The following is a 22,328-nucleotide window of genomic DNA, read 5'->3' as shown; positions in this document are numbered from 1 at the left end:
TGAAGGTACAGGACAATCCTGTGAACAACCTGTCAGGCTGAAAAAAAACTTGAAACTTGGCCAAAGCAATACCTTGAAGTAGGAAAAAACCTAAACATGAAGCCAGAGCTACAATGGAATGGTTTTGATCCAAGCAAAAATGGCCCATCTTTTGTTATAATGGTATCTACAACATGTAATCGTTTTGGTTTAGAGCTAAATTTAGCATTAGTTTTCAAGTGCTTATTAAGCAAACATTGTAGTTTTTGGAGTTCTGCTTTGTGAAAGATAATTACTAATTAGTATTAATTAGTAGGGCTATTTTCGTGTAGCCATTCTACAGTCAGTTGTTCAACAGCCATTTCATGCAGAGCTTGCCATCTGTAGCTTTAATAAGAATGATGGGTGATTTTCCTCTTGTGTTGTCTTTTCTTGCGAAACGTAGCAGCCGTTTTCAGCCAACTGACAAGTAATGATCAGCAACAGGTAAGGGAGGGGCACTTTATCTTTATGCAGTGCCCCTGCATATGAAAAATGCAAGGGCACTTTGTCTGCCATATTAATAAAAGTTTTGGCATGAAACATTTTAGCAGTTTTTTAACCCACAACATTTTAAACCTCTGTATACATTGATTCGGATTACCAGGTCAAGGCACTGGTTTTAAGTCATATTTTCTAACAAAATTCTGTGACTTGGACTTCTGAATTTCTTCCATTATTTACATGGTTTTGAATCTGATTTATTATGAAAAAATTGTTTAATTAACCCCTTTTAGCTAATTCTGCAGTAACTAAATACATCACCTGCTCTACTTGTCTTAGACACGGTGTTGTTTTGTAGACTGTCTTATGTAATAAATGCGCGTTTTGGGAGTCCTCATCCCTTTTCACAATGGAATTGTAATGAGGATGTACCTCTCCTCCCTGCCACGAGCAGCATGTATACCTGGGGAACAGTGGTGACAAGACGAGCTCATTTTGTCAAATAATACCTTCCTTTGTCACATCTTATTACCCTACCAAATGGGCATGTTGACTTCAGGAGGTGGAAACACATATAGTGGGGGGTGGTGGAGGATCTACTGTCTCATCTGTCTTCATTAAAGTCACAGCAGCAGTGGGAAAATTGGAAAATCAACATAGACAGTGCTGCTAATTTATGTATTCATCACTTTTGCTATACTGGAAGCTTTGCTGATGTGAAGCTGTGGCTAAATAACTTTGAGGATTCACCGGAGTCTGTTTCTTTACTGGAAATGGTTTTATTTAAATATAAATATGTGTACAAAGGTACAAGCAACAATAGCTCATTTCTAGCAAATAAAATTCTTAATACATTAATATAAGAATGAACAAAGAAATGGCAATTAGTTGTGTTCAACTGAAAGAAAACAAGCATTTTAACTGCATTTCGATGATTGAACAACCTCAATATGAAAATCTGTGACGGCTAAAAAAAACACAAGACAGATTACACATGTATATAAAGATACTTTACAATAGAGCAGCTCACAAGCTGTACTTTAAGGCTTATATAAAATATAAAAATAAAAGACAAGCGATAATGTTGACTTCCTCTCGACATTTTGTTTTCTCGTCAGGCTTCCCTGGCACTAGCTCTCATAGACAACTGGCTTTACAGAAAACATCAGGTAGTGAAACAACGGGATCGGGTGCGGAGAATCTGTTTCATTCAAACATGACATGGAGATGAATATAAACGCTGAAAATTTGTCACAAGACACATCGTTTGCATGCAACAGAGAGAGAGAGAGCAAGAGCCGTTTGTACAGATGCGCAGTGTTTCAGGGTAGTACTGGTTCTTGTAAACATGTTTAGACATTTCGATTGAGTTGTAAAACTTTTAAACGGTTCACTTTAGAACCTCCACTGATGCATTACTTATCCCTCTGAGCCTCCAGAAATTTCCTCAACACCGCTTTTGATTGTTCTATTAGGATCCTAACCCTTCGTTGTACAATCAGAAAACACAAGTTTATTCTTTTCAAGCGTTGGCCCTAATTTTTCCCCATTCTGTTCTTACCATCTTTGGGGTTTCATGGCCTAGCCTTGTTCATCTTGTACAACATAGTTAATATATACTGTACACACATTCTCCTTGTTTTTCTGTGTCATCCGCTGGCAAGAAACACTTCTATGTCCAAAACATGTCATCATCAGAGGACGCTCCAGGAATACAGCTAAGTTCAGATATATTCCACTAGTGATTACTCTTCATACAGTACAGTGCCTGCAGCACTTGTTGGTCAGTACAGCTAGCCTGTTGTGCGGAATAGGATAAGCCTGTCTCTGTAAATAGCTCAGTCTTTTGTTAATGATAGAGACACAAATGTGCTTAGAATTGCTTTCGCATGCCAACAAGACACCAAATGACAGACAACAAAATGCTGTTCATATTGTTTTTTGTTTTCTTTTTCTTGAATAGGTTTTAGATATGTGAGATCTTCTTTCCCAGTATTCACAAGGTCATTTTGACATTTAGTGTTGACTCAAAGTTAAGGACTGGAATGCAGGTTAAACGATTTCCCAGCTGAGATGTAGTCATGTTCCAGATGGCCCCTTTCATGTTCAAAAATTTGTGTAAAACCCAGTGAGGTATCACGCAGTGCTAGATTTTCCATCTTGGCATCCATCACAGGGGAGTTTGGTTATCCCATGACTTTTATCATGACTGTCCAAACAAATCCTTGCAGGACTGTGTGAGTAAATAAAGTCTCCTTAAATGTTAGTTCAACCACAAATGTGGAATCTACTCACTTTTCACCCTCACTTTGTTCTTTGTGTCTAATCAGACATGAGTCTGCATGCGTTGAGTTTGCCGGCCATAGTCGGATTGCTGGGAGGACACTTGAGAGGAGGCGTAGGAGAAGCGAGATGAGCTAGACACCTTGCTGGCCTGATCTGATTGGTCATAGGCATCAACCTTCTCGTAAGAAGCTGGCTTGACGTAGCTAGTAAAGGCACGACCGTAGGTGGCAGGAAGGTAGGCCGAGCCGCTGTACAGGGGATCTGTGGGATAAATGTTGGCTTGTTGGGTGGGCGACTGCGGCTGCTGCTGCTGAGCTGGTGGCTGCTGTTCGTACGAAGATCTGCTCACGGTGTTGGTTGCGTACCGATGGGAGAACTCGTAGATGCGAGGCTGGGTGCCGTGCTGGCCATACATGGGGCTTGGGGAAGGCAGCTGTGATGGTGTGTAGACTGGCCGGGAGTTGGGCACATACTCAGAGAAGCCACTGTTGCGAATGTGACGATCGTCGTGGCCCCGGACATTGTAATATCCGTTGGTGGGGTCCTATGTTGAAGACAGAAATACAAATCATAAATGTGAAATATATTTAGTTATGTGTTCATGTGCAAATGTTTGAAACATTTAAATGCATACAGTGCATTACGAAAATACTTAGATCCTTTGAGTTTTTCCAATATTTTCTCATGTTACAACCACAAACTTCAACATACAGATCAGCTTCGCGACTTTTGCGGTTTGTAACAGGTTTTCTTCCTGGATCAACAATGGCTTTCTTCTTGCCAACTGAGTTGTAGATCTCTGCAGCTCCTCTAGATTTACTGTGGGCCTCTTGACAGCTTTCCTTGGCCGGTCTATTGGCATAGGTGGACAGCTAAAGCTATGTCTTGGTAGGTTTGCATTTGTTTGCTGTTTGAGTGATCAAATGTTTGGGGTATTGGAAACTAAATCCTTCTTTAAACCACTCAACAACATTGTCCCTGACCTATCAGCTGTGTTCCTTGGTCTTCATGATGCTGTGTGTTCTCTGACAAACCTTTGAGATCTTCTCTGAACTGCTGTATTTTTACTGAAATTAAGCGCACCCAGGTGGGTTCTTTTTACTAATTACGCGATTCCTTTTTAGGGTAACAGAATAAATGAAACAGAATACAAATGCAAAACACACTTTAATATGTTTATTTTGGAACCACATACCGTTCACAGTTATGCACTACTTTGTGATGGGGGTATCACATTAAAAACACTTAAACAACACAATATAACTCCAAGTAAATCACACTTCTGTGAAATCAAACTGTCCACTTAGGAAGCAACACTGATTGACAATCAATTTCACATGTTGTTGTGCAAATGGAATAGACAACAGGGGGAAATCTTTGGCGATTAGCAAGACACACTCAAGAAAGGAGTGGTTCTACAGGTGGGGACCACAGACCACTTCTCAGTACCTATGCTTTCTGGCTGATGTTTTGGTCACTTTTGAATGTTGGTGGTGCTTTCACACTAGTGGTAGCATGAGACGGACTCTACAAACCACACAAGTGGCTCAGGTAGTGCAGCTCATCCAGGATGGCCCTCCATGTGCTCGCCAGAGGTAGCCTGACTGCCATTAGGTACCGAGATGAGACCCTCAGACCCCTTGTGAGACCATATGCTGGTCCGGTTGGCCCTGGGTTTCTCCTAATGGAGGACAATGCTAGACCTCATGTGGATGGAGTGTGTCAGCAGTTCTTGCAAGATGAAGACATTGAAGCTATGAACTGGTCCGCCCGTTCCCCAGACCTGAATCCGATTGAGCACATCTGGGACATCATGTCTCGCTCCATCCTCCAACGTCACGTTGCACCACAGACTGTCCAGGAGTTGGCGGATGCTTTAGTCCAGGTCTGGGAGGAGATCCCTCAGGAGACCATCCACCATCTCATCAGGAGCATGCCCAGGTGTTGTAGGGAGGTCATACAGGCACGTGGAGGCCATACACAATACTGAGCCCTCATTTTGACTTGTTTTAAGGACATTACATCAAAGTTGGATCAGCCTGTAGTGTGGTTTTCCACTTTCATTTTGAGTGTGACTCCAAATCCAGGCCTCCAAATTTGATTTCCATTGATGATTTTTGTGTGATTTTGTTGTCAGCACATTCAACTTTGTACAGAACAAAGTATTCAATGAGAATATTTCATTCATTCAGATCTAGGAGTGTTCCCTGTATTTTCTTGAGCAGTGTATTTTGAAGTATGTGGTTGCAATGTGATATAATGTGGAAAATAGGTGTGAACACTTTTGCAAGACACTTTACTGGCTGCACTGAAGGTGTCTTTTCAAGTGTTTTAAGTTTTACCTTGATGTCCGATCTTTCGTCGTCCTCCTCCTCCAGGAGGTCGCTGTGTTCTGTGCGAGATGTCCCTGGAGACTCACTGCTGTTGGGAGCCTGAGGATAGACCAAGCATTTCTAAAGAATTGCAAGAACGAACAAGACCTTGCTTGAATACGAACAAAAGGAAAGTTTGAAGTTTCAGTTTCAATGTTAATGTAACCCCCGTCTCTCCAGCTCCCATCACTGTCTAACACACAGAGAAGGTAAAAAAAAAGAATAAATCAAACCTACCATTGGTTCTTTGACATCCTCCTCATCATCGTTGCCACGAGTAGCATTGTGATCACTGTGAACAATCTGAACCCTGATATCACTCTTGGAAAGTCGAGTGCATCTTTTACCTGTGGGAATTGAAAAGGATTTTACTTGACGCATCGTAGCAAGTTTTGTCATCGAAATTTACATATTGTTTTAAATGCAAGATAAAAGTGCAAGAAAATCTTCAGTGTTCAACAAAGAAAAATAGACATTGGTTTGATTTGAAGAATTTCCTATCTTGCCCATACTGACCGTTGAGCTCACCTTTGCCTGTGTGTCGGCAGCAGAGGGAGACCAGTGTGATGACACAGATGAGCAGGACACAACCTCCACCCACTGCTCCACCAACAATTATCAGCATAGGCAGGGCCTCTGATATAGAGGAAGAAGAGGGTAGGAGTAGATAGGAAAAACAGCATATTTGTATGTTAATTTAAATGTGCAGAGCAAATGAGGAAAATTAAAATGGAAGAAATAAAGAGGGTTCATTCATTTGTCTTGCGAATCCCTTAAACCTGCCATGGCTATAAATCCAGTACGCATAAACAGTACGCCTCAGTCCTCTCACAGCTTCTGTAGCATATGCTCATGTGGACAATTCGGCATCTTGCAGCATGGCTATTGTCTCTAATCTTTCTGACGGAAGGGTAACAAGGCCTGACATGCAATGAAGCAATAGACAGTAATCTAATTAGAGATTCCAGGAGATACCGCTGCCTCTCTCTGGAGACCTCTGCTGTGATACGAATGATGTAAATCACTGTCGAGGACCTTATTTTTGGTGTTTGCTGTAGCGAAGGTTACAGGTGGCACAGCTGAGGTGCTACTGCTGGGGAAGTTAAAGACCACTTCAAAGGGTCTGTAGCCTAAATTTCTGAGCTCAGCTATGGGAAGGTGATAGAGATTATGATCCCAACCACATACACATTTGGTCCCTAATCAATATCCATATTATGGGGCAAACATATTCATTAACCTAGCCATCTACTGGTTAAATTATATTGATTAGAAGAGTATAATTAAGATGACTGCAAACAGGGTCATCCTTTTCTCCTTATCTAACCTACTGTCAGGATTGACAATATCAAAGTAACTTTTAATTTAAGATCTCTTTTCAGTGTCTAACCTGCTCCTTTACGATGATCAGGGAAGTGTGCAAGCAAAATTAAGTTTTGCAGCACAGCTAGCTGTTGCTAGAAGCTAGAAAAGCAGGTGTTTAAACTCAAATCAACTAATGCTACACATACTGATTATTTGATGGATAACTGTTGTAGTGAGGGTATTATGTAGTTTTTTTTAATGATGTTGCTAAGCATGCTGCTTTTGTTTTGGCTATTATGAGCCAAGGTGAAAACAAATTATCCAGGGACAAGTTACATGCTGTCACTAATAAGATGTCAACAATTTTAAAATCACACAGCAGAAACTGAATCTCTCATAATTGGTCCTGTAAAGTATATATCTTAGCTTATTTTATGCTGTTGTAATTACAACATGGCAAATCTTTGAAAATAACACTGCAGAAACCGAATCTACTAAATGTTTTTTATTTATAAGTACTACAGCAAAGCTAGCTGCTATAGGAAGTGGAGACGTTGCAATATAAAACTTCGTCATTGCCACAAAAAATTTGATTTATCAGGTATTTATAGATTTTTAAATCCCATTTTGGTTGATAACTATTGTAATGAGCTTAATTATGATGATTTTGTTATTGGTGTTGCTGAGCACGTGGCTTTAATATCAGCTGTTGTCATCCACCATGACAAATTCCCTTTAGCAGCAAGCCATCTGCTTGCAGTATTTACAAGATGATAAATACTTTGAAAATCACACAGCAGAAGCCAGATCTCCGCATAGTTTCCCTGTTATGTACAAGTTAGAGTCAGCACTGCAACACATATAGCTGCTACAGGAAGCAAATTAAGCAGTGATTTAAAACATCAACGAGTTATTGCACCAAATGTTACTTACTAGTCAATTTTAAATTTGTTAAACAACCATTTTTTAAGGATAATGTTTGTAGTGAACATATTATGTATTTATTTTTTCGGTGGGGGGCACTGAGCATGGCTGTTTCATTTTGGTGACAACAATTAATATGCTGTCAGTAATTAAAAGATGGCAAAGCTTTTAAAAATAACACAGCAGAAACCCAATTTGCTCTTATTGTGCCTGTTTGTGTACAAGCTAAGATTAGAAGCGCCGCTAGCTGCTACAGTAAGCTAGAAAAGTAGCCATTTTATTATTTCACTTCGTTGAGCCACCTCTGCTCATGTAACAATTATGGTAAGATCGCTTTAACCTTTTATGCAGAACTGCTGTCAGTGTTTACCTTGCTCCTTCAGTGTGACTAGGGCAGTGCCAGTGCCGAATCGGTTCCAAGCGGTGCAGTTGTACCGCATCTGAAAATCCTGCACCAAAGTCTCAGACAGCACCAGAGAGGACAGGACCCCGTGGTCAGTGGTCACAGTCTGCACTGAGTAACGACCAGAAGAACCAGAAGACAGACTCATGTCCCCAAAGGTCCACACCTGTGGAGGGTAAACAATGGATAGTAAATACCTTTTTTTATGTTGAATCTCTCAGCAAATGACCAAAGCAAAGGCATACGCAATTGTTTATAGATCCGTCTGCCAACAGAAATACAACTGTTTGTTCTGCTTTCCCTCTCCTGACTTTCAAGGTGCTCTGTGGCTGACATGGCTCATAGGCTCATGTTTAAGCTACCATCCACGTCTGCCCTGCAGGTGAGGCCTAAGGAGGGTTAGAAGGCTGCACAACCAAATAAGGCTCTTCTCTGCCATCTCCAGCATCAGGACAGCAGGGCTCCTGCCTCTCACTCCTCTTCACACCCCAATTATCCTCTTCCAGCCCAGCATACCTTCAGCAGTTCAATAGGGTCAGCTGAGTGATGCCTCTTGGGTTACTAATTGAATGTAGTTTGGCAAATCCTGCAAAAACCCTGCCGTCTGCCACTCCCCTAACTCTGCAATCCTACCAGTGCCTCTGTGCAATTACAGCTGTGAATATGTGTGCCCGAGTGTGCATCTTTTAACAAGTGAGGTTGAGGTGTGTTGGAGCAAAGGTGTGAGGCTGAGGTCAGGACTAACATTCCTCTGACTGCTCTCTCATGTGGGTGTGGCAAGGAGGAACATTTCAGTGTGTTTTCCCCCCACAAATGAGGAAAAGAACCACAACACAAATAAAGAGGCTTGCTTACAATCTTATCAGGTGGAGGGCTGCTTCCCACCCGGCACTCGAGTTTGCCCTTGGAGTGCTTAACAGCATGCTGCGTTGCATCTGCTGTGATGATAGGCAGACCTGGTACAAAGAAGGAAGACAGACAGAAAAGAAATAGAGACATGAATCATTTTTTGCTTAACAGCAACTTCACAAAAACAGCCACAGAAAAACTGTATGTTTGCATAATCTACAAGATGTGAAACAAATATTGCTAGCTTTATCATTGTCATAGGGTAAGACAGAAATGAAAAAAACAAAAGAAAAAACAGCTAAAACCAAATCTCCATATGATGTTCCTGTTTAGGTGCAAGGTAAGGTTAACAAGGTAACAACTGCTACAGGAAGTTACAAAAGGCATTGCAAGACACTGCATTCATTTTTTTAAACGACCATTTTAGATAACGACTACAAAAAGCATGCTCGTTTTTATTTTATATCGTTCTTGCTGGTAATGTGGCTTTACATGGCCGTTGCCAGGCCCTTTTTACTATGGCACGTGATCCACAATTTATCTTCAGTGTCCCAGTTAAAGTTACTGATCAAATTTCAACAAGGAAGTTGTGAGTGTATAACAACAAAGTGCATAAAGATAAATTTTAACAAATTACAGCAAAGTCCAAGATAATAATTATGCAAAGTACAGGTTTTGCAGATAAAACTACATTGAGCAGCAGGTTACATAAAAGTTCATTTAGGAAAATGTTGCACATGCAAGTTGAAACATGGAAGCCATTGGTTATACAAAATTGCTGTTTCATCAAGCTTTTAATAATTTACTATATTTTTTTCTGTTTTTTTTTATCTGTTTCTATTCCAATTCTATTTTAATGGCATTCAAGCCTGTTGATAACAGTTAGATTACTAACGTTAATGTTCTGGACTTTCTTTAGATTCACATCTCATGAACTAACATTCTTCTCACCTTTTTTTTTATTTTCCATCATCATATTGTTTTGACCACTCTCCTTATGCTTTAGCATCATGATCATTAAAATTTACTCTATATCTAGTGCGGGCATAAAAGTCAGTGACAGTCCATCCAACTGACCAAATATATTATTGGCAAGCAGAGTTTGACTGCATGCTAGCAGTGATATATTACCCTGCCAGATACCACACCGATCTTTGCTTTAGTCTTAATGAAATGAATAAAAAAAAAAAAAATCTGAATAAAGAATTAATTTGGAATTTGAGGAAAAGTTACATAAAAAATCGTTTCTTAAAATAAGGAAACATTTTTTATAAGCTTAATTTGCAAATGCCTAAGTATCTCAAAGTTTTAGAACAGTACTTTGAGACCATGCAGTCATTTTCAGAAGAAGTCACTCACCATTTACTGTTAGAGTGACATCTCTTTCTGCAACTCCTATACGAGGAACAATGGCCTTGCAGGTGTATGTTCCAGCATCCTCCTGGGTAACAGCCTTCAGCTGCAAGGTGTTACCATTACTGAGCACCTGGTGAGAGATCCAAGGAGACAAGTGAGAAATGTGTTAGAAAGAGAAAAAGCGAGAAATGAGGCGGCGGAGGGAACAGGCAGACAAAAGAAGCGCAAGCCTTCATCAGGGGCCCCCTCATTGCGGAGGCAGCGCAGAGGTGGGCTGACCATTGTAACAAATGCTGGTGGTTGGAGTTTAATTTCATTGTGAAGAGCTTTAATCACAGCATTAAGCACTCCAGCCACCGCTGAGTGACCGTGCTGCTGGGGAGATTGTTGTAATTAAACAGTGGGGACAGATCGTGGCATACTATGTGTGAGTGTTCCCTAGCCTTTGGAGCTCCTACACTCACTCCTTAGCTCATTGATCCTGTCATTCCATCAAGCTGTGATTAATCCATTTATCCCCACTCTGTCCTCTTCCCTCCCTCTCTCCGTCTTCACATCCTCCCTCTCACTCTCTCCATTTTTTTATTTCAACACACTTATGGAGTAACTCAATTAATCCATTACTCATGAATCTGTGAGGGACAGTGGCAGTGGGTGGATTAGAAAAATGCCTGCACATTTTGCTCAAAGTGGCTGAAAGCGCTCGCTCTGAGAGATGACGGCACTCCTTATTTCCTCCAACAGCGGTCTGTGCTGGGTCTGCTTTCTCTAGCAAGGCTTCAGAAATTATATTAGTGGTCTGGAAAGAAGATCCTAAGGGACGCCTCCCTTTAATGGTGTGTGCAGTGAAAGACGTTTACCAGAGTGATGTAAAGTTAAGATGGAAAATTCTCATTATTTCACCCAAGAAAGTGACTTTGAGGAGGAGGATTCAGATGTTGCGTCTAGGTCTTTTTTACATATGAGTGGTAGAGATATGCTGTTGTAAAATATGCAGTAATTTTCAGTTTTTAGACAAATGCAAGATGATCACAAAATTAAAACTAATTCACAATCACCTAACTATGACAAAAAAAAACATTTGAACTTTTGTTTCCCATTAAGATGACAGAAATGTTTAACAAATATCCATTGAAATAGAATTTTATTGTGCGGAAAGATGGGAAAGGCTGGAAAGCTGTCCATTAAGGACCAATCTACTTTGATCTTGCACAGTGAAGTTGGTACTATTAGCTTCTAAAAAGTATAGTTCAGACATTTTTGTTGCGAGGTTCTGTTAAAAAGTTATAAGAAATTAACACCTCATATAAGAAATTAATACCTCATATAAGAAATTAATACTTTATATAGGAAATTAATACCTCACTTGCAGTAGATTATTTGTAATACTTATTTTTTCCTGAGAAACCTAATGGCTAGTCTGAATGGGACCAAGACCATCTAAAAACATTTCTAATCTCAAAATGTCATGGCAGGTTATGCTGACAGTATTTTATAAATCATTATTAGTCTCTCTCAGGAGATATTTTAGCAACATTTTAAAGAGTTTTGTGTCAATTTCACATGAAAGTGATTAAAATAAAGGCTTAAACAATTACAAGATCTTATATCTAGGCCAAACATTAAGACTTACAGCAAAAAGGATGAAAAAGGTTATTGCTCACGTATTAAATCAGTTGATTTTTGATATACAAGTAATGGAAAACATGCTATCAGGTTGTCTAAAACAAAATCGTCCATAGCTCTGAGTAGCTGACCAGAATCCAACCTCAAATAACCTGCACCCTTACTTTAAGCAATCTTCTGTGAAGCTGAAACAACAACAAATTAACAATTGACAGAAAGACAAGTCTGGACACATCTTTTATTCAATGTCAAACAAAATATGATCTTTTTATAAACTGTGGAGCGACAGTCAGGTAGTAATTCTTTTTGTTTGAACCAGTTGTTGGCTGATTGACTGACCAACTGATTACCTTAGACTTATGACAGCATGCCATGTGCACGTATTTTTCTGTATGAATCTGTCAGTGGGCAGACAGTTTTCTGCCAGAGGCTCCAGCCCTAAGGGAGCAAGCTGTGAGAGGTGTTGAAGATTCAGCCAGGAAAAAGTGTCGGAAAAAGTGTGTGGGATTCATGCCTCAAGGCCATGTGCGAATGTTTCTCTCTGGAGGAACGTCGGCAGTGAGGTTTTACCATCAAGATAAAGTGGCGACTTGTTTTTCGGGTTGACTTACCACGCTGGAGCCATGCTTTGTCCAGGCCAGAGTCAGCGGAGGGTTTCCAGTCCATGCGCAGGTAAAGGCTGCATCCATCCCTATGTCTACAGTTATCGGCTTTGGCTCCGACAGCAGTCTGGGTCCGACTAAGGTAAAGCAGGCAGTTTGAATGAATGAAAAACTCCCTTTAGGCAATATGCCCCTTAAACATGTCAAACAACAGCTAGCTGTACTGCATGACATGTTCCTTCGGAGAAACTCACATTGCACATCGACCAGAGTGCTGACGTTGGTGCTGCCTACAGAGTTGGACACCTCGCAGGACACTGGGTCAGTGAAGTAAGAATAGTCCACTGTCACCTCCAGGCTGTCCCCATTGGCTTCTGAGATTGGCACTCCTCCTTTCGACCACCTTGGACAGAAGAGTAATCACATTAAACTGTTGCATTCGTTCAGGGAAGGCAATTAGCCATGCATATGAAAACTGCCATTAATCCATTCAAGGGCCGTGCCAATCAAATGCTGTCAATAAAGAAGCCCATTTAGTGTAAAGAATTGACTTTCGAAGCTTTACTTTTTTATTTACTGTCAACTCTAGGTTTTCAAGAAATTTGGATTGCAAATTATCGGAACATCATGACAGATGTTTAAATCGGTTCTTATGGCCTTGGATCACTGGGTGTACCTGTAACCAGTGATCTCAGGGTTGGCAGATGCAGAGCAGATGAAGAGAACTTTGGCCCCCTCGGTTACAGTCTGAGGTTGGACTGACAGGGTCACTGAAGGAGGATCTATGAGAAGCAAGCATGTTCATGTTAAAGACTCAGGACTAAAGCTGGCAACCACACGAAATACAATGCCTGCACTTTCCATAACTTTTTTTTTATCTTTTAAAGATCTTTATGGACAGGTGTGTGTACTTACGCTGGACACTAATAGTGACTGACGTCTGTCGTCCAGCGGGGGCAGCTGGGTTGAGAACCCTGCAGGTGTAGGTGCGTCCAGAGTCACTGTCTTCTGGAATTATAGGAAGCATACTGACAGCTGCCTCCCTCTTCCCATCCTCCATTAGCGTCTACAGAGTTTGGACAACAATGATGCAGGCACTTAACAGGGAAAATCCGCTCAATGTTGCACAAAACAAGTCAGTACCTTTTGACACCACAGGCTTTATTTTTCATGTGCATAGCATTAAAATTGCGGTCCAGTTCTTTGGAATGTTAGTAAAGTTTTATGATGCAGCAGAGGAATATTGCCTTTTTCCCACATTTCTAAAAACGATCCCTGTCATCATTCTTATTTGTCATCATCTTTTAAATCTCTTTACTGCTTGGAAATCAATATTTCTATGTAAGTAAAGTTGTAGACTCTTCACTGGGTGTTCACTTTCTTCTTCCTGCTTCTTATACATGCATAAAAAACTCCAGTGGGCACAGTAATACAGTGCTTTGCAAAAGTGTTTATCTCCCCTGAACTTTTTAACATTATGTCATGTTGCAACCACAAACAGGATTGCGTTTTTTCGGGGTTCACTGTGATGGTAACGCAAAGTAGTACATTTAATGTAAGTTTAAAGGAAAATAATAGATTGATAAGGAGAGTCTCTAAAAATTTGCGTTCAAGCCTCGCTACAGATCCTGAATTGGCTTTATGTCTGGACTTTGACCGGGCCAGTCTAACACATAAAAATGATTAGATCTAAACCATTCCATGCTAGGTCTTGCTGTGTATCTATTGCAGGAGTCTGCAACATTTACAGACCTAAGAGCAATTTTTGCCCTCAGTCCAGCAACATAAAACTCATTCAGCACAGCAAATCTTACATGACCTTTTGAAAAAAGGCACATTATAATTTTTCTACTATAGGAAATTTGTAGTCAAGTACAGGTTTTTTTTTAGGTTTTTAAAACAAAGAAAATCATAAAACTTCAAAAGAGGATGAATACAATTCCTTCTACAGGATGTAGATATATGTGGAAAATTATGAAAAAAGCAAATAGATTCCAATAAATTCTGATGGATCTAAAAAAATACTTATGGTACTTTTAGTGTCATTCTGTTTTGGAAATTCAATGCAATTATTCCATGTAAAAACCAGCATTTGTAATAATATTTATATTTAAAAATGTCAATTGGTTCTTAATTACTTTTAGCCATAGTTTGCTCTCAAATGTTATCTCTGACGCCATCACAGAACAGCTGTATTCATGCTGGGATTAAAGTACACACAGGTGGCCTCACTAGATTTTATTGAGGACTAAGAGTAAAGGGGGCTGAATACAGTTAGATCTGAAACTTTTCACATTTTTATTGGTAGAAAATTTTGAAAATCATGCATTAGTTTCAATTCAGCGTTTTTTCACAAAAAAATGTGAGGAAAATATAATGAAGTATGTGGTTTTGTAGACAAAATGTAATAAAGTTCAAAGCACAATACATAGAGAAGGGAAAATAATCACATAGAAAGGTATGTGTTTGTGTTTTATTATGGTGGTGGTGGTGGGGTTAAGAAGTGTCACACATCGAGTGCGAGCTAAACCTTTTCCCCATGACAGCCAAATCAATAGAGCAGGTCTTTCACTTCCTCGGACAAACACACAAAATGCATTTTTATGCTAGATCAAATCACATCACTCCCTGTCACCACCACTCACTCTGACAAAGCTTTGTCCAACCCTCAACCTGGCTTCAGTTTGGAAATATCGACTGATATTTGCTCCGTTTTCACAAAGCCCCCTCTGGTTTAACTGAATATTGATGCTCCTCTCTTCAATTCCTTACACCTCATGTCCTCTCATGCCCTCACCCCTCTCTTCCTATACCCGCCCCCCCACCAAGACCACCACCACCACACCTCCTCTGTTTCTCTGCAGGCTTCAGCTTCCTTAAATGTGGCGTTTAGCGTCGATTAGCGTGGTCAGGGAGCATGAAAAATGTGACACTTTCCCAGGCGTGTCCGGCTCACGCTCAGGCGCATCCCCATTGTGTCTCTACATTGTTGTGGGTGATTTCTCCTGTGCAGAAGCTCTACTGTATGAAAGGCCTATGCCTGTCTGAGCTTTGGCATGCTCCAGTTATGCTGTAGTGTGGCTGCATTAGCAAAGGGGGTGGAGGGGGGGAGAATAGGGTGATGGGGGAATAGGGTGATGGGGGGTGCGGTGTTGGAATGGAGGAAACTGATAAAAATGGGAGAGGGACTGCAGAGAGCAAAATAAGAAATCTTTGTCAGTGAAGGGTGGTAACAGATAAAAAAAGAAAGATTAAAAGAAATAAAAAGATATTGAGAGTCATACCCCCAACAGGAATAATCGTTGCTTTGAATAGTTCTTGAATATTTATTCCTCTCCAACTGTTACGTTCTACAAGACTGTGTGGGTGGCTAGCGATTGAGCCCACTCTCGCTGTACCTTGGAATAAATCGCTGACTCCATGACCTCTCCATCTCTATACCAGGTGATCTCAGCTGCAGGTTTGGCTCCTGAGGCTCTGCAGGTAAGGTTGTGCAGTGTGTGGGCCTTCAGACGAACAACGGGGCTGCCTTCCACCACGGGGTCAGAAGGGGGAACTGTGGAGCAGAACAAAATTATACCACTCAAAAACAAAATGGCAAGATCCAGGCAAGTACAGAGCCAGGTTGACACTTGCTGTAGCTCTTAGCTCAGCATCTATGTACCTTCTTACTACCGAGTGTGTGTTAACAAGGTGTAGTTTTAAACATGAGAAATTACCAAGAACAGTTGTTAGTTGGCGGAGGGGTAAAAATAGAAACACTCAACCTTGTTTATTTCCTTTCTGGGGACCAGCATTATTACTCTATTTGCTCCCACTGTTGCAGAGTGATGTTTCAGGCGAATTGCTTATTTGTTCATTTATTTGCATGGTTTCGCACGCACCACTGGGAAGCCGAGCGTGCCACCCCTGATGAAGGCGTCTATCTCCCCCGACCAATAAGAGAAGGCGTAAACATGGGGCTTGTGCTAGCCTTTCTCGCACCCTCCGCCGAACCAATTTCGCTGTGTGTATCTGAATTGTCAGAGGTCCTTCCGTTGCCGTGGCATGGACACTAATGGAATCCGAGTGCTAGGTGATTTTAATTTCCATGCCGATTCCCCTGACTGCACTCCCACCGTTGACTCCTTTGACTGTGCAGGATTGCTTTGGTCTCATCTGGCCACATTGATTTATGCACACACACACACACACACACACACACACAGTTGTGCGCACAACGCAGGAAAGACCCACTTCCTTTTTGATAGTCATGTCCTCACAAACAGCTAAACTCCATCCTGATTTTATTTCAGCGTGTATTTCATGCGCATGATGATCATGATCCACCAGCTGGAGTCTTTTAGGACGCTTTTACAGAAGAAGTGGTAGTTTTTATTGATTTCCATGGCTTACATAAATCTCTCTATATTTTTTATACATATGTGACTGTGGAATGCTTTGTCCTGATCTAGACACAAAGGTGGGCAGATGAGCATTCAAAGGAACTTGAACTTTTTCCCATTTTGTCCCATTGCAGCCAGAATATTCCTTTTATTTTATTGAGATGCCCAATTGTGAAGTGGAAGGAAAATTAGACATGGTTGTCAAACTTCTATGCAAATAAACAAGTGTTGTTTGATCAATACTTTTTAAAACCAACTTTCACTGCAATTACACCTGAAAGTCTCAAACTGAAACTTTTGCTCATTCTTCTTTTAAAGAATAGTTTTGCCACTCTAATAAGTTGTGAAAAAGTTCAATGGGTATGATTACTTTTATTTCATTTCAGATGTGAGTATGGTTCCCCTACCTAGGAAACCCAGTCTCTAAAACCATTATTCCTTAGCGTCAACAGATAACTTAAAAAACAGCAGCATTTTTGGCACAGTCTGCTGCAGCTGCTGTGCATAAATTCTCTATTCAAGTTTCTCTCTTCTCACAAGGATTATTTGCTTGTGTAGTAATTTATAGACTATTGACAGGACTAATTAACGGAGTGGTGTTCCTTTGCATGCCACCAGATGCCAGCAGCGCTTTGCCGACTCCCATAAGGTCTGTCACTTCTAATCCTCGCCACTCTGACCATATAACCCCCACCACCACCACCACCTCCACCACCCTCCTCCCTCCACTTCTGAACGTCTCTGTGAAGAAGTAGATCACTCACGTCACGTTAATGTACAAAACCGCCTTGTGCTTGATAGATGTTGTGGCTTGCTGCAAAATGTGCTAACTGGGCAGATCTGGACCTTCAAGCAACTGTGCGAGTCATTTGTGACTGCAGCAATCACATTATCTTGGACCTGTACAGTCTCGATTATTGCCACTAAGAGTATAGGCGTTTCCCCTCTTTTTTTGTGGGCTTTGCTTGGCGCTTTCTTAAGAAATGTTTTTGCAGTATAAAAAAAAGATTTCAAACGGCAATTTTTAAAATCTTACCCCACTCAGGTAAATACAAACAACACAACTTTTATACAAACGTAAACATGTGGAGTATTATGAAAAGGATTTGGCCCTTTACAGATTTCTTTTGTTTTTGCATTTTTATCACTTAAATGTTTCAGCATCAAACTAACTTTGTCGTTCATGCTCTTGATAATTTTTTTAAGGAAGAAAAATATCCAGGCTGCACGGTGGCACATTTGGTAGCACTGTTGCCATGCTGGAAGAAGGTCCTGGGTCGACTCCCGGTTCTTCTGCATGGAGTTTGCATGTTCTCCTCGTGCATGCGGGACATGATTGTTAGGTTAATTTGTCTCTCTAAATTGCCCTTAGCTGTGAATGAGTATGTGCATCATTGTTTGTCCTGTGTGTCTCTGTGTTGCCCTGCGATGGAACTGGTGACCTGTCCAGGGTGTACCCTCCTCTCTCCCGTAGACCGCTGGAGATAGGCACCAGCTCCCCCGGGACCCAGTATGGAAAAAGCGGGTATAGAAAATGGTTGGATGGATGGATGGATAGATGGAAGAAAACATATCCACACCAACAAGTGTGTAAGTAATTACTACCTAATTAAGACCTAATAACTGGTTTTGTCACCCTTGGAGGCAACAGGTGTTTGTGATATTTGGCAGAGAGACCTTTACATCACTGTGGAGGACCTTTGTCCCACTCTACTTTGCAGAATTGTTTTAAAATTGCCACATGAAAAGAACATGAACAAGGTCACGCCACAGAATCTCAATCAGATTTAAGACCGGATATGACTAAATCAATGCAAAAAACTTCCTTTTGGTAATTTATTAAGCCATCCTCGAATTTCTATTTAGATTCAAGTTGTTGTAGACAGGTTCTATTTAAGTGTTGGACCAGGGCGGCTTGGATAGCTATTTTCCCTTAGTAAAGGAAATCATTCAGAAAGAAATCAGTTAGGACATGTGATGTATTACCATGATACTGTGCTAAAGGAAGGCAGACCACTAAGCCCTGAGGAAATGGATCAAAGGATGACACAATAGATAAATCACTGACTTGAAGATTTGAATACTACGTCTGTAAAGATCCACAGTGTCTTTTAAAATTATTAGTTTTGAAGTCGAACAAATTACATTTGTCTTTCTGCCTTGGAGTTTTGTGCTGAAGACACTCCCTTGACTTTCTCCACCCTCTCTTTCAAAGCTCTGCCAGCCGGTAGACCTTGGCACAAGGGCTGGCTAAGAGGATCATGAGTGAGCTGTGTATCTTACCTAGTACAGTGAGCTTGGCACGGTGGGAGCGGAGCGCCGCCTGTGTAGCCTGACACTCATACACCGCGTCATCCGCCAGCTCCGCTGAATCGATCAGCAAGCTGTGCTCGCCTGATAGCGGGTCGCCCATTAAGGAGTAGCGCGTCCAGCCTGCATGAAGCCAGCACAGGGAATAGAGTTAGAAGCAAACAATCCGAGCAACAACAAACACTTTTGAAAGGAGTAAAAAATAAAAACGCTCCTGCTCTGAACAAAGAAAAAAAGAGAGGGAAAAGCTCTTTACAAGGCACAAGTGAAAAGCATACGGCACCTTACAGGGACTGGGCATTTAGTTAATGTTTTAGCACAGTGGCATGAGGCTCTAAAAGCAACACGTGAGAGGGCTGCTGCATGAGGAGGCTGTCCTTTAAACACAGACACAATAAAGATGAGGTTGCTAAGGTCAAGTGGAAGCTTCTCCGTTTTCTCACTGAGCTGGTACACATTTAAATGTCAGTGCGTGACAAAAGCCAATTGATTATCCACCTTCCTACAAGACTCTTAAATGGTAAGCAACAAATTAAAGTTTGGTGTGTGCAGTGGCAGCCGATCTGTCAGCGGCGTGCTCTCTCCTCGCCATTCATTTGTGTAAAAACCCCAATGGCTGACAGAGAGGGAGGTGATTTCTAATGAGACCAGGCATTGATCGCAACAAGACCGAAAGAGACACAGAGGACAATAAATATGGAGAAAAGGAGGAAGGACAGGGCAGCAGAAACAATAGTGACCATACCTGGTAGATCTCTCTCTCCACCCAACGCCAGACCATCTTTGGTCCACTGGACCATTCCTCTGTAACCCACAATCACACAAGGCAGAGTCACAGACTGGCTCTGCACTACCACCTGATCCTGGGGCTGCTGGGAAAAGTAGGCTGCCTTGGTGGCTGCTAGGAGACAAAAACAAAAGAACAAGATGAAAATGTTTTCCCTGCTAATAATAGAAAAAAAATGTTTGATTCACTCAACAGTGCAAAATACATAGTTGCACTGAAGAAAAAAACACAATGTCTGCTCTAGTTAGGGATCACTGACATCACAAGAGGCACAAAAACTGATCATAAGTAAACAATACGGCAGACAACTGACTTTTGACACATTTGACATGACATTATGCAGGTATTCAAGTTACATTTGAGTCTAATGGGGTACAACCTTTTATGCTGAAGCCAGAGTTTAACTCTGATGACATCACAGGAAACAGTGATCAAACTGGCTTTAGTAAACACTATGACAGATGAGCGTCTTTTGAGTGGTAAAGGATGCAAACAGTATCTGTTTGATCCACAGTTTAACTGATGACATCACAAGTGGCATAAAAATCAAACTGATCAGCTGGCGTTGCTAGACACTAAGGTGGACGAGCAACTTTTGACACATTCCAACAAAGATTCTGAAGTTGAGTTTAAGCTACAAAAGGATTCAGCCATGAGATGGAGCCAGAATTTGATTCCGCTTTCCCCCAAGCCAAGATGTTGCCGTAGATGGAGAAGCTAAAGCAGAAGTTAACGATGACAATGATCATCTGAGCTTTACAGCTTGCATTTGTGTTTTCACATCACTCTCTAAGAGAATGAATAAGCCCAAAGTTTTTTTTTTCTTTTTAAAACATGACTTCTAAAAGAAAGAGTCAGCAGAACCTCATAATTTATTTAACTGTTTCTAAAGACCATATGGTTAAATGCTCACTGACATGAAGCTAGAACACACTTCTTGGGAGAAAGATCTGCCACTCTTTAAATGTGCTTTTCTGTAAAAATGGATGTTAAACAATCAAAACTCCATTAACGTTCCCGGGGGGAACCATCCGTTTGAGCCTGCTGAAAGTCAGTGGAGACACCTGCTGCCGTCTCGCTGCTGTGTTTAAGCAAATGGCTCACGCTCTCCCCCCTGATTGGCTGGCTTGCCTTCATATACATGCTGAAGCGCAGTGTGAATATGGATACTTAGCTCCAATTGTTTGTGCCACTATGCTAAAGATTCAGTATTACAAATTCTACTGGCAAGGAAAAGATGGCAACACGCCAGAGGTAACTAATCCATAGGTTGGAAGGTAGGTAGTGAGAGGGAGAGGAGAGTCGGTTGGTTGGTTATCTTCGCAGGGTGTGTGTATGAATTGGGGATAGGAAACCTTCCCTCTTTCTGTGTCTCTACTTCTTTGTTGCACAGTGCAGAAAAGAAGGAAAGGGGGATAAAGGAAGATAAAGACGGTCCTATTCAGCCAGTGCTAAGCCCCCCCTTTTTTAACTGCTTCTCTTGGTGGGAGCGCTTAAACAGACAGCCCCCCCCCCACTCATACAGCAAAGAAAGCCACTGAAAGGAGGGCAACATACGGCGGCCAGAGACGCGCTATTGTCCCCTTGTCCCTCTCTTTTAATAGGCCTCTTCATTTCCAATCAATCCTGCTAAATGCAAGTTTAATAGCTTTTCAATAGCAGCTTTTCCCCCAGAGGGTGGAAGGGATTTTCACTCAGTCTCACTCTTTTCTCTTTCTTCATCTCTTCTCACTCCATTCTCCCTGTTTTTTTTTTTTTACTCCAGTTTGGAAAGGAATGGGGCTTCCGAGATTGTTGGCACTGTTTATTCTGTACTCAATTACCCACTTCATCAATGGGTGCATCGTGGAATGAGCCTCCCCCTCTCCTCCGTCACCCTTTGAGCCCTCCTCCTGCCAGTGTCATGCAATGCCACAATTAAAGATGCCAAACGGTGAGCTCATCAAGAGCATGCACTCTTCCCCAACACATTTTAGTTCTCAGAGCCCCCCTTAGAACCAAATTTAATTTACACCCATTGTCTATTACACCCCATTTGGCCGCAAGGAGGTGTTAATAGTTTATTGGGGGGGGGGGGGGCTTTCTAATATTCTCTCCCTGTGCTTCACTTTATCAAAATGCAAGTGAGCAGTGGGTGCAAACAGGTAGGTTGCATGTCTGTCATGCACTATGGATCAAAAGAGGGCAATTTGAGAGCATCAATGAGAAGTGTAGCGTCTTCGAGCTCCGGCTATTAGGCATTTACCGAAGGCTAGAATTTTCCCGTCATACTCTTAAAAAAATACATTCCTTTTTTTTTTCTCTGACTGTCCTTAACATGCTGCCTTTTAGAGCAACTGAGTGTTTCTTCTTCTTTCCTTGCAGAGCGAGCTGATGATTTTCTACCCCGTGATTGTAGCAGTGCAAACATTGATTGCAATTAAGTTTCTCGCTCAGAATATCTAAATGTTTACAATGGGTAATAATTCACTGCATTGATTGATTGTTAAGATGAATTACACGCACTGAATTGTTTCTCTTTACCTCACCCACATACCATTTCTCATGCTTGCAAATGGCAATTAACGCCACGCGTGCACACATATATGTGCAGCTACACAAACGTAAAGTGCAGTATGTGCTGTAGAGAGTGTTCTTTCACACTCTATAAGTGATTCATGG

The 22,328-nt window shown here is 41.3% G+C and overlaps 1 protein-coding gene across 7 annotated transcripts in view; it reads right to left on the bottom strand.

Annotated features, from left to right (window-relative positions):
• Positions 1-1,217: 1,217 nt before the first annotated feature.
• Positions 1,218-22,328, bottom strand: part of kirrel3l (kirre like nephrin family adhesion molecule 3, like) — a 47,017-nt gene continuing 25,906 nt past the window's right edge. For 2 of the 7 annotated variants that reach the window (XM_047359320.1, XM_047359358.1), the window contains 14 exons: positions 19,626-19,781; positions 18,854-19,003; positions 15,584-15,741; positions 13,101-13,251; positions 12,862-12,967; positions 12,440-12,588; positions 12,195-12,322; positions 9,961-10,087; positions 8,608-8,708; positions 7,720-7,918; positions 5,637-5,756; positions 5,358-5,467; positions 5,091-5,201; positions 1,218-3,292 (listed from right to left, as the gene is read on the bottom strand). In XM_047359320.1, the coding sequence (XP_047215276.1) occupies positions 2,789-3,292; positions 5,091-5,201; positions 5,358-5,467; positions 5,637-5,756; positions 7,720-7,918; positions 8,608-8,708; positions 9,961-10,087; positions 12,195-12,322; positions 12,440-12,588; positions 12,862-12,967; positions 13,101-13,251; positions 15,584-15,741; positions 18,854-19,003; positions 19,626-19,781 (2,270 nt within the window). In that variant the 3' untranslated portion in view covers positions 1,218-2,788. The remainder of the gene's footprint in view (positions 3,293-5,090; positions 5,202-5,357; positions 5,468-5,636; positions 5,757-7,719; positions 7,919-8,607; positions 8,709-9,960; positions 10,088-12,194; positions 12,323-12,439; positions 12,589-12,861; positions 12,968-13,100; positions 13,252-15,583; positions 15,742-18,853; positions 19,004-19,625; positions 19,782-22,328) is intronic. The other 5 variants (XM_047359328.1, XM_047359368.1, XM_047359335.1 and 2 more) reach the window with 4 other exon arrangements.

The sequence above is a fragment of the Girardinichthys multiradiatus genome, chromosome 3 (assembly GCF_021462225.1).
Source record: "Girardinichthys multiradiatus isolate DD_20200921_A chromosome 3, DD_fGirMul_XY1, whole genome shotgun sequence".
Taxonomy (NCBI): Eukaryota; Metazoa; Chordata; class Actinopteri; order Cyprinodontiformes; family Goodeidae; genus Girardinichthys; species Girardinichthys multiradiatus.
This window is presented reverse-complemented; position numbering and strand designations above follow the sequence as displayed.